Genomic DNA, 13,495 nt, shown 5'->3' on the forward strand with positions numbered 1-13,495 from the left:
CTTCAATTTCTTTGCTTAACAGTAGCAATGTATGGCTTGTGCTATATCAAATAAACAGACATTTGTGTTACTTTAATTTGAACAGTAAAATTAAGATTCCATAAAAATAAAAAAACTCAGGTTGTGATTGTATGACTGTTACACAGCTACACCTGGATGAGAGGGGCCTGAGAAGAGAGGTCTGCAGTTGGACCCTTCTCGGAGAAGTGAGATGGTTCGATTGCATTCAGGCTCGATTGCTTTACCTATCCTTGGTATCCCGGATGTTGAAATCGGAATTTTCTCGACTCAAATCTCTTCCGGTCAAATGTTCTCTCAGTTCGAATTTGACCAGGGGGGAGGGGTTGAATTTTACTGTTTAAATTTAAGCTAGAATTTCCGAACCCATTTTTTGTTCCGCATTTTTTACAGAGATTAATTAAAAAATAAAGTGACGACATTCTCCATTTCACTTTAGACATCTCCAAAATAGATCGATCCCAAACACCAGGGGGCGATGTTGATTTTTTGAATATAATTCGACACCGTCAAGGGAAGGGAAAACGGAGCCAAAACCGCTAATATCAACAATCCTCTCAAAGGCTGCAGACTTGACGTTTTTGACAGTTTGATAAAGATACTTTTTAAAAGAGACGTTGTTGTATTAACGCGGGGCTGAAAGTCTCGAATTTCAAAGGGAGAAGAGGAAAACTAGAAGAGAACGATGTCGGGGACCGGAGAATTCCAAGCACAGATAGCCTCAATCATGGAGGTACTGGCTAATGCAGCCGTAGCCGAAATTTGCAAAGTTGTGGACGATGGCTACGCTGTCGTTCACCTGGAGATGTCTCAGAGTCACAAAGAGAACGAATTCCTTCGCAGAAAAATTAAACTATTAGAGCTACAAATTGCCAGGTTTCGAACGGAGAGGGTGAAGTTTTCAGAAGAGTCAGTCAGCAAACGCTTTGGGGTTCGCCTGCTCAACAGAACCGGCCGGGATACACAGGCATCAGGTACTGTCGGAGAACAATTATAATATTGAGAGAATTGAGGAAACGAGTTCATTTAGATTGGACCAAGTGCGTAGGTCTCATTATTCATTCCATGTATATTTAATTACACCGTTTTCTACATTTAGCAAACAGCTCATCGAAATTGGCATGTAAAGCTATATAGCGAGTAACTTTTAGTCTCTAAATAAACGCCGGTGTCGTCTGCTCTGAAAGTTAAAAAAAACCTCACCCCGATCAAAGAGGTAATGAGCCCAGGTCAAATGGCATGTTGTAACCTTCGGTCGCTGTGATTGCAGGACCATCTCTTCAGGGCAGAGGGAGATCTTTGAGCAGGAACAGTGCAGGAAGAGATAGGAGTCCTGTTCATCTGAACCAGGATCCAGCCTCAAACTGTGATGTTGAGGCAAAGAATGAGGTAACTATTTGGCCTACTGTCTTGACACTGGCTGTCTGAAAACAAAAATAGTTTAGCATATTACTTAATGCCCCATTACATTATAGTACAATGACATAAATGAAAGGTTAACACACACTTTATACACTATATATTATTAGGTAGTACATAATACATTTTTATTGCGTTAAAATTATGAATCGGTGATTGATGATCAGTGATGCTTGATTTCACAATGACCATGTTCTGAGCCGTTCCAGCGTGTCTGTTTCCTCTGTTCCTTCTTATTTCAATCCTCTACCTCCAGACAGCAGGCCCGAAGCAGGAGGAGGAACTGGACCTGCTTATCGTGAAGGTGGAGGGGGCGACAGGAGTGGATGACCCTGCCTCAAGCAGGGACTCAGAGCGGCCACCGGGGGGCGTCAGAGGGTTCAGTCCTCCTTCCTCAGCCGGGCAGTGGGACGGCGCTGCCGGACGCAACCTAACGGAGGTCAGTGGGTCTCAACCCCCCGCTGTTGCCGACTACCAGTCAGAGACAAAGATCAACAGTGCGACCCCGCCTCACGCCCTCACAGGAAGTGACCTCAGAGGAGAAATGCCTTACTTGGACCTGAGCGAAGCTCCTGTAGACCAGGCGTGGATAGAAGCAGCAGCAGCTAGCTACGTCCCCGGTAGCGCTGGGGTGGATGCTGAGACGGAGCCCCTGGGTTCAGACACCACCTCCTCCAGGGGGCAGACTGGAGGCTCCAGCGACTCGTATGGCGGGGTGTCTGCAGGGGGCGTGGCTCTCGGGGGCGTGGGTGGTGGGCGGGGGGTAGACAGGATGATGGGGTGGTCCGAGGGGGTCTTTAGGACCGGGGAGGGGGAGGTGAGCGGTCTCTCCAACGATGCCGGCCCCAAGCCTCACGCAGCCCCTGCGTACCAGGTCCCAGGGAGACTGTCCTCAAACCGCATGTCTTCCTCCGGGGTCTCCGTCACAAACACCCGCTCTAGCCCCGACTTCAGGAACGGCCCGTACCCTCACAGAACCTTCCAGAGGCCCGGCGGCGGCGGCCATCTTGGCCAGGGTCCTGCGTCGGGAGCGGCGCTGGAGCGGCCGTTCGCCTGCAGCCTGTGCAGGAAGAGGTTCGTGCAGGAGAGCGACCTGCGGAAGCACCGCGTGAACCACGCCAGGCAGAAGCAGTTCTCCTGCCCGCTCTGCCACAAGAGCTTCGTGTGCCCCAGTCAGCTGAGGGTGCACCAGAACGTCCACACGGGGGAGCGTCCGTTTGGCTGCAGGCAGTGCGGACGAAGCTTCTCCCACCCCAGCAACCTCAAGAGGCACCAGAAACTGCAGCATGACTAGAGAAGGCTCCCTCTCCCCACTGAAATACCTGTGAGGGTTGGAAACGCCAGTTTGCCTTGTGTCGAGTTTTTCTTTTTTTTGTGCGTGTGGGGTGGGGGATACATGATGTAGATTGAACGATTTATTGATATGATCAGGCAGTACAGTGTCTGTATCTTTTGTAAATTTAATAAAGCAGTAGATAATATGTATAATGTGTACTGTAAGAACCAGGCCACTCCTGTGCTCCATATGGGAGGAGTTTACTCCGTATAATGACTTATTAAGAACATACGTTAAACACAGTCAGTGTGTCGATCAGAACATGCAGTTCTGTCATGGGGCCATCCAGGGCCCTTGGCTGTGGACTCACTTCCTCCTTCCTGTTTGCAGGGCCTGGCGAGCGATGCAGGCGAGGAGCAGAGACCAGAGGACGGGGGAGACGATGGCGTTCACCTTCACGCAGAAGTCAAATCTGAGGTCAAATCTGAGGTCATCGTGATCGACGCACTTCCTGTGGGAGGGGATGATGACGCCGGTGACGTCACCCCCTCGTCTCCGTGGAGCCCCGGGGACTCGGGCCAGAACGCGGTGCATCACGGGAGTCAGAGCGGAGCCTATCACGGCCGGTCGTACGGCTACGACCCTCGCTTCCAGAACACCGCCGCCCCGGTCGCCATGCCAACGGGGGAACAGCGCCCCGCGTGTACGGGGCTTCAGGAGAACCCCAGCAGCCTGTTTCCCCCCTCGGGCCACGCCCCCAACCCCTCCACCCCCCAGGGGCTGGATCCCCGCCCCTACAAGTGTGCCTTCTGCCTGCGCCAGTACCCCCACCAGTGCCAGCTGCGCATCCACGAGCGCGTGCACACCGGCGAGAAACCCTACCAGTGCTCCCAGTGTGGGAAGCAGTTTGGCCAGTTCTGCAGCCTGAAGAGGCACCAGCGCGTGCACACCGGGGAGAAACCCTACCAGTGCTCCCAGTGCGGCAAGCAGTTCTCCCACTCCAACAACCTGAAGGTGCACCAGAGCGTGCACACCGGGGAGAAACGCTTCCACTGCAGTCAGTGTGGGAAGAACTTCTCGTTCCTCAGCAACCTGATCAGGCACCAGGCGGTGCACGCCGCCGGGAAGTGAGGAGGCCACGCGGTCGTCACGACGATGAAACACAGGCCGACAGAGATGTGGTTCTAAAGGAAGTGAGGTTATTGTGGCCTTCAACCGACGCCGGTTATCTTCAGACTTGGTTACTGAAATACCCTTTCCTCATTGGACTGCTCCAGTTTTAGACTTGTGTTAGTGAGTGGTAGTTTTACTCCTGATTGTACAATATGGTGAAAGCAACCATGTATTTCCAAGTGAATAATCTACCTGCTATTTACTGTGTATATATGAAGTGACGATGCACTAAGGTGAGTTGAATTGTGTCCATCGATGAATATGCAGTGTACTGTGATCATGTTTGACAGTTAAACTGTTTTAGAACATAAGGTCATTTTGACTGATGGTTTATGTTGGAGTGTTTATCCTGTGTCCAAAGCAGCACATCAGTAATCAACCAAACAAGCACAGTTCGACATCACAACCACATCAGCAAATCCATTTTAACACGAGTTTTAATTCTGATAAAAAAAATAGTTACAAGATCTCGCTCAACTAAGATGCGTGTGAAATGCAGAATGTCGTCACTGGAGTTACTTTTACGCATCACAACGAACCTTAACAGGAAGAAAAAACACCAGCAGTAAAATTACACTTAAATAAGACATTGATAAAAGGCCTCAAGAGTTACTGATATACACTCAGTCACCCGATGTAGATTCACAGTATAGAGAAGACCAATCAGAATCTGAAACACACCCACACCATCTCCTCCCTCTCCTCTCTAAACTGCAGGGTGGTGAGGGGTGTGTTGGTCTAAAGGACATGCAGCTGTCCTGTCACACAGAAAAGATCCTACAGTTTGGGTGTTTTCTGTTTTGTTCGACCCAGTTATGTAAAGTAAAAACCTGGTGGTGGTTTTCAGAGCAACACAACGTGCACAGTAAATGTCCACCTTTCTCTACGTCCTCCTGGTCCTGAACAGACGACAAGCATGGTCGTGAAGAGCAGCAATAAACGGGAAAAAAAACCATAGCGACAGATACAAAGGCTACTGACAAGCCCGTACATTCAGTACTGTAGTGCTTCAGTCACATTGCTTTTTGGTGCGTGTCACTTTGATTCTTCTCCCTCTTGTTTAACCACCAGAGCACATGTTGACACTGAAGGCAGCAGGGAGGTGCTGACGTCTACAACTGCTACAGTCTCTTCCTGGGTCGGAACAAGGTGGCGTTAGTGCATCTATTTCCCTCCTCCACTTCCTGCGAGACAGCTGAAGTCTCACGGCTGTGCAGTTCCAGTGTGCCGCCACTAGGGCGGAGGCGTAGATGGAGGGATGATCGAGAGGAAGGATGAATGGGAAGGAGCCAGTTGTGCCAGCGTGTGGGGGAGGGAGGAGGGCCGGCGGGTGGGGAGGGAGGGAGGGAGGGAGGGAGGGAGGGAGGGAGGGAGGGAGGGAGGGAGGGAGGGAGGGAGGGAGGGAGGGAGGGAGGGAGGGAGGGAGGGAGGGAGGGAGGGAGGGAGGGAGGGAGGGAGGGAGGGAGGGAGGGAGGGCCGGCGGGTGCGGAGGTCATCGCGGTCTCTTGCGCATGACGAAGAGCAGGACCCTGCGGACGGCCACCAGGCGGCTCTTCAGGGAGGTCATGGCCAGGATGGTGAGCTGGGCCCGGTTCTCCAGAGGAAGGACAGCCAGCAGCCACCAGCACCAGGCCGGGCCACTGGGACTACCCTGGAGGGGGTGAGAGACAGGTCAGTGGGTTGACGACATTCAGAAAATACATCCAGTTAATCATCAGGGACACAGAATCTAAAAACATCATGTGTTTGGTCCTCTGCCAGGGAACGTCTACCAGGGTGAGAGAGGTATGAGTACACCAGAAGCTATATATAGATATTTAAATACATCTATATATACACACACACATACCCCTTGAGATGTACCATCTCGTTTTCAAGGGAGTTTGTGTGAGTGAGTGAGTCTCAGTGTGTGAGTGAGAGAGTGAGTAAGAGTATCAGTGTGTGAGTGAGAGAGTGAGTAAGAGTCTCAGTGTGTGAGTGAGTGAGAGTCTCAGTGTGTGAGTGAGTGAGAGAGTGAGTGAGAGTCTCAGTGTGTGTGAGAGAGTGAGTGAGAGTCTCAGTGTGTGAGTGAGTGAGAGAGTGAGAGTTTCAGTGTGTGAGTGAGTGAGAGAGTGAGAGTCTCAGTGTGTGAGTGTGTCTCACCTGTGGGTCGGGGTCTTTCCCTGGCAGGTGTCCGAAGTGGCTGAGGATCTGACTCTTCATGTTGTCCTTCAGGGAGGTGAACCAGGAAGTGGCCTGCTCATACACAGAGTCATGGAGCTTCAGCAGCTCTGCTAGCTCCTCCCCCTCCACCTGCTCACGCACACACACACAGACACACACAGAGACACACACAGTTAGAACAGAAAACTAGTGGTAGAACCATATAAAATGATCTCAATCTTCAAACACAATCTCTGTGTCTGTAACACAATCTCTGTGTCCCCACACACACACACCACCCACCTTCTTGTCCTCCAGATACTCTATCTTGGCCGTGTGGTAGCCGTCTCGCTGGCCGTGACTCAGCACGCGGAAGCGTGCGGCGCCGACAGTGTCCACCACGGAGCGTCCGTCTGGGAAGAACTTGACGTTGCGCACCTCCAGCATGCAGCCGTGGTCTGCGAAGCCCTGCAGCTCATCAGCGATGCACATGCCAAACCGCCGTGTGCCCGTCTCCATGGAGCGGCGGATCATGAGGCGGTAGCGCGGCTCAAACACGTGCAGCGGGCAGGGGATGGTGGGGAACGCCATGGTGCACACGAAGATAGGCACTTCCTGGTTCAGGCTGGAGGGAGGAGGGGATTGGTTGGTTGGTTGGGTGGAGACTAGGGTGTGACATAGCTAAATTTGTATTGCTGATATACATTACTTTTTAGGTATTCAAATTTTAACTTTTTATCCTTTGTTTGAAGAACAAAAATTTTAAAATCATTCGTTTCAAAATAAAATGTAAAAAAACAGTTTGTACAAATTATACGTTTTCATTTTGTATTTAACGTTAATGAATCGCTTTCTGTAAATGAGTGTTCATGCAGTGTTGCCCTTCCTGTGAGAGTGTTCATGCAGTGTTGTTCTTCCTGTGAGAGTGTTCATGCAGTGTTGCCCTTCCTGTGAGAGTGTTCATGCAGTGTTGTTCTTCCTGTGAGAGTGTTCATGCAGTGTTGCCCTTCCTGTGAGAGTGTTCATGCAGTGTTGTTCTTCCTGAGAGAGTGTTCATGCAGTGTTGTTCTTGCTGTGAGAGTGTTCATGCAGTGTTGTTCTTCCTGTGTGAGTGTTCATGCAGTGTTGTTCTTCCTGTGAGAGTGTTCATGCAGTGTTGTTCTTCCTGTGTGATACTCACTTGGACAGCTCCTTCTGTTCCTCCTCCTGGATCCTCTTCCTGTCGGCCAGCTCGTCTCCTAGGTAACGCTGCAGCACCTGCTCCATCAGCACAGTCTTGTTGTACCCCCTGGTGGCCAGGTACTGCAACAACAACACTGCAGGTTAACACTGCTGACACCAGAGATTGGGGGTGTGTGTGTGTCATACACTTGGGATCCTTGCCATATGAATATCAGACTGTGTGTGAAGTTCATGTCTGAAGTAGAAGTGCAGCAGGATGTAAAGTTAATCTGAGCAGATTACTGTGGAGCAGCAGTGTCTGATCAGCAGCTTTACTGTAACCCATCAGCTGCTGACCTCACTTCCTCTCAGGGATTACACAGCAATGTGATGGTATACAAGATGTGTTTGCAGTTCAGGTCACTTTGATGTGTCTGTGTGTGTGATGTGTGTGTGTACCTCAGCCAGGTTCTCCTTGCACAGAGGGAAGTAGGGGTTGCATGTGTGTGATGGTGTGTGTGATGTGTGTGTGTGTGTGTGTACCTCAGCCAGGTTCTCCTTGCACAGAGGGCAGTAGGGGTTGTGGTCCAGGCAGCGTTCCAGACACTTGAGGCAGAAGGTGTGTCCACACGGAGTGGCAACAGGCTCGTAGAACAGCCTTCACACACACAGAACAGAAACTAACATTAACACACTATCCAAATATGACATTTTCCTCTCTGACCACTGCACTGCTTTCCAGAATACCCAGATCAGTTTATGCTACTGATTTATTTGTCTCTGTGTGTGTGTGTGTGTGTGTTCAGTACCTCATGCAGAGGGAACACTCCATGTCTCCACTGTCCAGCAGGCTGGGGGGCACGGCCCGCCCCCCGGGGGGCGTGGCGGGGGCGTGAGAGGAGCACCTTTCATCTGAGGACCACACACACCCATGAAGCAGCTCCACACACTCATCCACAGACCCACAGCTCATCCGGTGTGTGCAAGAGTGTGTGTGTGTGTGTGTGTGTGTGTGCGTGTCCTGTTACCTGCTCGGAGCAGTTTGGAGGAGTGGCAGAAAGGCTCGTCTCCACCGCGCTTCCTCTTAGTGCCACCGGGGGGCGCCGGCAGGGCAGCCAGGACGCTTGCCAGGGTCTTACTGCTGCCCTCGTCCCCCAGGGGCCGGCTGGGGCCCGGCTGAGTGGACCAACCCTCACACCCTGACCTGCTCACACTGACCTCCGAGTCCTGAGGGAGGAGAGGGTGTGCATGAGGCAGGGAGACAATAGACGGGTAAAAACAAACCAGCGACTGAGACAGTGTGTGACTGACTGAGTGAGTGAGTGAGTGTGTGTGTGTGAGTGTGTGACACCCTCGTGTTGGCTGACCTGGGCAGGCTGGGCAGCAGTGGGGGCCCTGGCGAGGGGCCGTAGGGAGCTGAGCAGGGCGGAGGGTTTGAGGAAGCGCGTGGAGGCCTCTCCTGACGGGGGCAGCAGGGGCTGGGGAACATCAGCCCTCTCGAACACGGAGGAGAACAGCTCGCTCAGCACCTACAAACACAGCTCACGCTCAACAGACATCCAGACACATGCACGAGGGCATCACACCGCCCAAACAAGGTGAGAACCTGCACTTGCATGGATGAGGTCGCTTTCTCAACGCCAAACAGGTCCTACTAACGCAGCATAAAGACAACTGAAAACTTCAATTTCAGTCCATCACCTTGCAGAAGGCAGGGACAGTATATTTAGCACATGGTGGCTGGTGAACAGAGAATTCGAAGCTGTTGGACAGAATCACAGCTAAGTAAACACCGCCTGCCAGCGTAGCTGATGCCAACAGGCCCTGTATTCATGGCCATATCTAACATGCTGTTCTGTGTGGTGTGACGGCTCTAATAGCAGACCCACACGGCCCTAGAAGGCCAGCTGGAACAAGGCCATGACGTCATGAGATCATCTAGCAAGGGGCCTGGCAGGATTTAGCGTCCTCACTAATCTTGTTGGATATACATGCCCATACACACACACGCTTGTCCGTGTGAAGCGAGGAGGTTACCTTCTGGGCCTCCATCTTGACTGTGGTCCAATCAGGCTTCAGCGCCACACAGAGGAAGTACTCCTGCAGCGCTTCCTCCTTCCTGGAAGCTCTGATCAGGGCGGAGCCTCTTAGAGAGTGGGCCTGAGAGGAGAGGAGGTGTATTAACGTTTGAGAAATATAATACATGGAGAGGAACTCCGTTTAACTCATATACAGATACATTTATAAATAGTGTGTGTGTGTGTGTGTGTGTGTAGTGATTTGTCTCCCAGTCTCACCTGTGGCCAGAGAGGGTTGGCTCTGCATATGCTGTCAGCGTCCTGCACCGCCAGACAGTAACTCCTCATGTCTATGTGCAGCCTGGCCCGCTGTGCCAGCAGGCGGCCTGAAGAGGGCGCTGTGGGGGCGAAGAGAGCTCAGATCAGACAGACGCACCACGAAAGAAGCTGCGGTGAGATGGCTACTCAGCTACGTCACTGCATTTGCTGCTTCACCTGAAGATTAGCCAGCGCTGAGTGCCATCCATAACGTGCGTACGTGTGAGTGATAAAGACAATCTAATCTCCGCTCAGAGGTTGGAAACTGTTGGAAACGAGTAGGGAAACCGGGCTGTGGCTTTGGCGCTGGGCGTGACGCAGGATGACCAGCGTTTACAGGTTGTGAAAACTTTTCGTGTGGCAGAAAGCGGTTGAACTCAATGCCCAAACACCCAGTCCAAGTCAATGGCTGCAATTCAATCACCCTGGGCCGCGTCTCTCACACCTGCCCTCTCCTCTCAGACCAGCAGAACACCAGGGGGCACAAATCATGACATGTTATTCCCATTTCCCAAATCTAAATACTGCCCCGGGGTCATTCTGGAAGAAGAGTTCTGAACCCTCATTACCTAGCATGTTTGAATGCAACAATGTACCGTTCCAGTTTAGACAGTGTATGTTGCTTCGAATATCAGAAATCTGGACGTTTTCTAACTCTTGTAACTCAAAATATCAATCCAAACGAACAACTTCCCAAACACAGCCTCTCGTTAATCTGCAGGAAGCAGTAGTTTTATGAATAATCATGCATCTCGGGCCACGTGTCACAAGAGCTGGCAGAGTGGTTTATGTGAGCAGGTCAGAATGACACCAGGAATGGGGTTTGCACTGCCACAGCCCTCTCTCTCTCTCTCTCTCTCTCTCTCTCCAGAGGCATGAATCAGCTGCGCACCTTCTCAGAGTGTTCTGGACAGGGAGAGAGGGCTGAGAGCTGCCTGGGCAGGGCATGCAGCCAGAGAGCCTGGGCAGGGCATGCAGCCAGAGAGCCTGGGCAGGGCATGCAGCCAGAGAGCCTGGGCAGGGCATGCAGCCAGAGAGCCTGGGCAGGGCATGCAGCCAGAGAGCCTGGGCAGGGCATGCAGCCAGAGAGCCTGGGCAGGGCATGCAGCCAGAGAGCCTGGGCAGGGCATGCAGCCAGAGAGCCTGGGCAGGGCATGCAGCCAGAGAGCCTGGGCAGGGCATGCAGCCAGAGAGCCTGGGCAGGGCATGCAGCCAGAGAGCCTGGGCAGGGCATGCAGCCAGAGAGCCTGGGGGTGTGGGGGGGTGGCGGGGTAATGTCAGAGGAAAGCATAATCGTTCAAGTGTTTATGATGGGCTGTTCATGACCAGAGCTTCGATCAAAAACTGGTCGGGATGACTCGGGAATACAGGTTGAGTTATGACCATATTGCTGGTGTAGCATGTTCCGCTCTCACTGTGGCGGTGACGCATCTTTGCTGCCAGAATGTGGATTTGTTGTGAAACACAGGCTGGCTGTGAAACCACAGGCTGGCTGTGAAAGCCACCATCACCACCTGAGTGATCTGCCAAATAAATAGCTTCTCAAAAAAAGAATACCGATTACATGTATATAAGCAAGATCACGGAACTGGGCCACTTACATGTCCCAAACTTCCCTTATCTAAGCATTATGCGCGCCTGATTATTCAACATTGACTAGGCCTGTGGATTCACCTCTTATACACCAAAGTATCTGCGGCAGAAGGCCACGGTCTCACAACTGGAACATACAATGTAAAAACGATTCAACAACAGAAAACTGCGGGTTTGGGTTTTGTAACAGTTATTAAGGCAATGATGCTAAATGCCGCCTCACTTCGGTAACACTGCGCAAAGAACAGAAAAAGTAGGTCAACTAGTCCGCTTTTCCATTTCGAAAAAAGTTCGATTACAGTCAAATTAAAACATTTTTTTTTTTTTATATATATATATATATAAAACGTGTGCGTGTGCCAGATGTTTACAGCGGATTCTTACCCAGTTCTACAGCTTTATTGTACTTCTCCAAGGCATCTGCGTAGTCTTGTTTTTTCCATAACATCTCTCCTTCTATACAAAACCTCCTGGCTTTGCTTTCGGAGTCGAACCATTTTTCCAACAACCCACTTAGTACGACATCTATTCTTAGTCCAAATGGCAAAATCTGTCCGTCTTTTTTGTCCAGTTTATACTTGCACTGTTTGCAATCCGTGACAGTTTCATTTTCTAAACAATGTTTGCAAAACGTGTGGCCACATATTAACGTTGCTGGTTCAAAAAGCAAATTCTTACAAAGGCGACATGAAAATAAGTCTAACGGCTCGTCCTCTTCGGTGTCTCCATCCGAATCCAGTCCGCCGTCTCCACTGCGCGATCCACTCAAAACATTTAAATCTTTTTCTCTCAGAGTCTGTGCAATGTTTTCAACTAGAATACGTAACTCCTCCGGTCTCAGATTGCTTATGTTTGCCGCTGTACAGTACGAGTCCAGAGCCTCACCTATCCTACCTCCCTGTGCCAAAGCATCCGCTTTTCGCAAACAGAGGCCCCGGTCCGGTTGTTGAAGGTCCGCAAGTTGAGAACTGTAGATTTCGGCGGCGAGGTTGAAATCCCCTGCCCGATTTGCCTCCTCTGCGACTTCGAGCATTTCTGGGCATAACCCCGTAGCTCCCGGGTTGGACAACGGGTGGACGAATTGCTCACCCGGTTGATGCTGGATTCCTGTCTCCATCTTCGTTCTGTGCTTTACTGATGTATGAGAAGTTCACCAATCATCACAAATAAACGCACCAAAGCTGTTTGGACATGACCCATTTCGCGACAGCCAAAAGCAATCAACCAAGAATGCCAGTTGATTTAAGTCGAATTGCTTTGCTCCTACAACGTACACTTTTTAAGAAACTGAAGACAGTGAGACACCCAGGATGTAAATAAATACATACTCGAGTTAGAATCTAAGGGGGGGGGGTTGGTTTGAATGAAGCATTAGATAACCCACACTGCACCTTCCCCCGGCCTTTGGAAGAACGTAGTCTCCGACTAACTTCCTTTCAAAACAATGTTGGCTACATGCAGCGTGGAATGGCTCTATGATAGTAAAAAATGATCACAGACAATGTTATCGACTCTATTTTCTAAATAGGTTTCCTAAACGACAGGCGATAACTAGGTTTCATGCCCTTGTCGGCGTCGCCAGTTGAAAAGCAGGCTTCGTGACGTGATAGCTAGCTAAGCCTAAACTAAGGTAACGTCATTACCTAAGAGGGGACAGTCAAGAGAATTCCTTAATTCCACTTCAAGGAATTATTTTAGTAAAATTACACAAAATCCCGTCGGTCGTATATCAGTTGCCATACTTTTTTACCCCAAATCCAAAAATCCAATGAACCTGAACGTCACCAATTATTTCGTACCAGCTCTGCTTAGCTAGCTAGCCTAAACGCAATTTCACTGACCGGTCACTAGTATTCTGTCTTGGTATCGACGTCTAAATATCACCTCGTTTTGCTTAATGTCCGTGTCCTTCTATGTAGATTCTAAGCGAATACAGAAGTTAACAAATAAAGCAGATATCTCGTTTTCTAAAAAGTCCCATCTTGTTCACACTGCTTCTTCGATTTCAAAGATAATGAAGTGACGAGCTTCTGGCAAACACATGACCCCAGACGCGCACTCGTATTGGTTCGCTGTAGTGTACTTATATAACAATAAAATAACGTTGTATAACTTATCAAAACTGTGAATTGTAAGGTGCGAGATAATAAAATTGAAAGTTTTCCAATGCTGTTGGTAAACTATTGTATTTATTGGATCCATTATACACATTAAAGATTTCTAATCAGCTTTCTACTTCCCTTGCAGCGAGGATACAATTTTGACTGGTTATATCACACTGGGTGCTGAACGCATAGCTTTATGTAATGTTTTATATAAGCACTACATTTCCCATCATTGTTTTTTTTATTTCTTTTTGGGGGGAAACAACTGTTCA

At 50.1% G+C, this 13,495-nt stretch overlaps 2 protein-coding genes across 4 annotated transcripts; one reads left to right on the forward strand and one right to left on the reverse strand.

The window, feature by feature from the left end:
• Positions 1 to 325: 325 nt before the first annotated feature.
• On the forward strand, positions 326 to 4,197 carry LOC146233574 (uncharacterized). 3 transcript variants are annotated; one of them, XM_084689208.1, is made up of 4 exons: positions 326 to 992; positions 1,289 to 1,407; positions 1,694 to 2,761; positions 3,104 to 3,244. In XM_084689208.1, the coding sequence occupies exons 1-3, from the start codon at positions 704 to 706 to the stop codon at positions 2,729 to 2,731; spliced, it is 1,446 nt and encodes a 481-aa protein (XP_084545334.1). In that variant the 5' UTR covers positions 326 to 703; the 3' UTR covers positions 2,732 to 2,761; positions 3,104 to 3,244. The 3 variants fall into 3 exon arrangements, with proteins under 3 accessions (XP_084545334.1, XP_084545333.1, XP_084545335.1); XM_084689209.1 differs by having other exon boundaries at positions 508 to 992; positions 1,694 to 1,876; positions 3,104 to 4,197; XM_084689207.1 differs by having other exon boundaries at positions 1,694 to 3,145.
• A 1,161-nt stretch (positions 4,198 to 5,358) lies between these two features.
• Positions 5,359 to 13,148, reverse strand: LOC146233575 (LON peptidase N-terminal domain and RING finger protein 2-like). The gene is made up of 11 exons (XM_084689742.1): positions 11,503 to 13,148; positions 9,487 to 9,605; positions 9,227 to 9,349; positions 8,557 to 8,718; positions 8,218 to 8,416; positions 7,999 to 8,101; positions 7,733 to 7,847; positions 7,209 to 7,330; positions 6,332 to 6,653; positions 6,029 to 6,178; positions 5,359 to 5,537 (listed from the first exon to the last, which is right to left on the reverse strand). Exons 1-11 carry the CDS (start codon positions 12,233 to 12,235, stop codon positions 5,379 to 5,381), a joined length of 2,307 nt encoding a protein of 768 aa, XP_084545868.1. The 5' UTR covers positions 12,236 to 13,148; the 3' UTR covers positions 5,359 to 5,378.
• Between the last annotated feature and the right edge of the window lie 347 nt (positions 13,149 to 13,495).

The sequence above is a fragment of the Hypomesus nipponensis genome, chromosome 23, assembly GCF_054491055.1.
Source record: "Hypomesus nipponensis isolate SF chromosome 23, ASM5449105v1, whole genome shotgun sequence".
NCBI classification, from domain to species: domain Eukaryota; kingdom Metazoa; phylum Chordata; class Actinopteri; order Osmeriformes; family Osmeridae; genus Hypomesus; species Hypomesus nipponensis.

Bases quoted from the DNA above. Each gene is read 5' to 3' on its own strand.
- LOC146233574 (XM_084689208.1), top strand. From the start codon at position 704: ATGTCGGGGACCGGAGAATTCCAAGCACAGATAGCCTCAATCATGGAG. The intron at 993-1,288 runs GTACTGTCGGAG...CTGTGATTGCAG, and splicing joins CCGGGATACACAGGCATCAG to GACCATCTCTTCAGGGCAGA. The intron at 1,408-1,693 runs GTAACTATTTGG...CTCTACCTCCAG, and splicing joins ATGTTGAGGCAAAGAATGAG to ACAGCAGGCCCGAAGCAGGA.
- LOC146233575 (XM_084689742.1), bottom strand. From the start codon at position 12,235: ATGGAGACAGGAATCCAGCATCAACCGGGTGAGCAATTCGTCCACCCG. The intron at 8,102-8,217 runs GTAACAGGACAC...TGTGGTCCTCAG, and splicing joins CTCCAAACTGCTCCGAGCAG to ATGAAAGGTGCTCCTCTCAC. The intron at 6,654-7,208 runs GTGAGTATCACA...TCCTCCCTCCAG, and splicing joins GAACAGAAGGAGCTGTCCAA to CCTGAACCAGGAAGTGCCTA.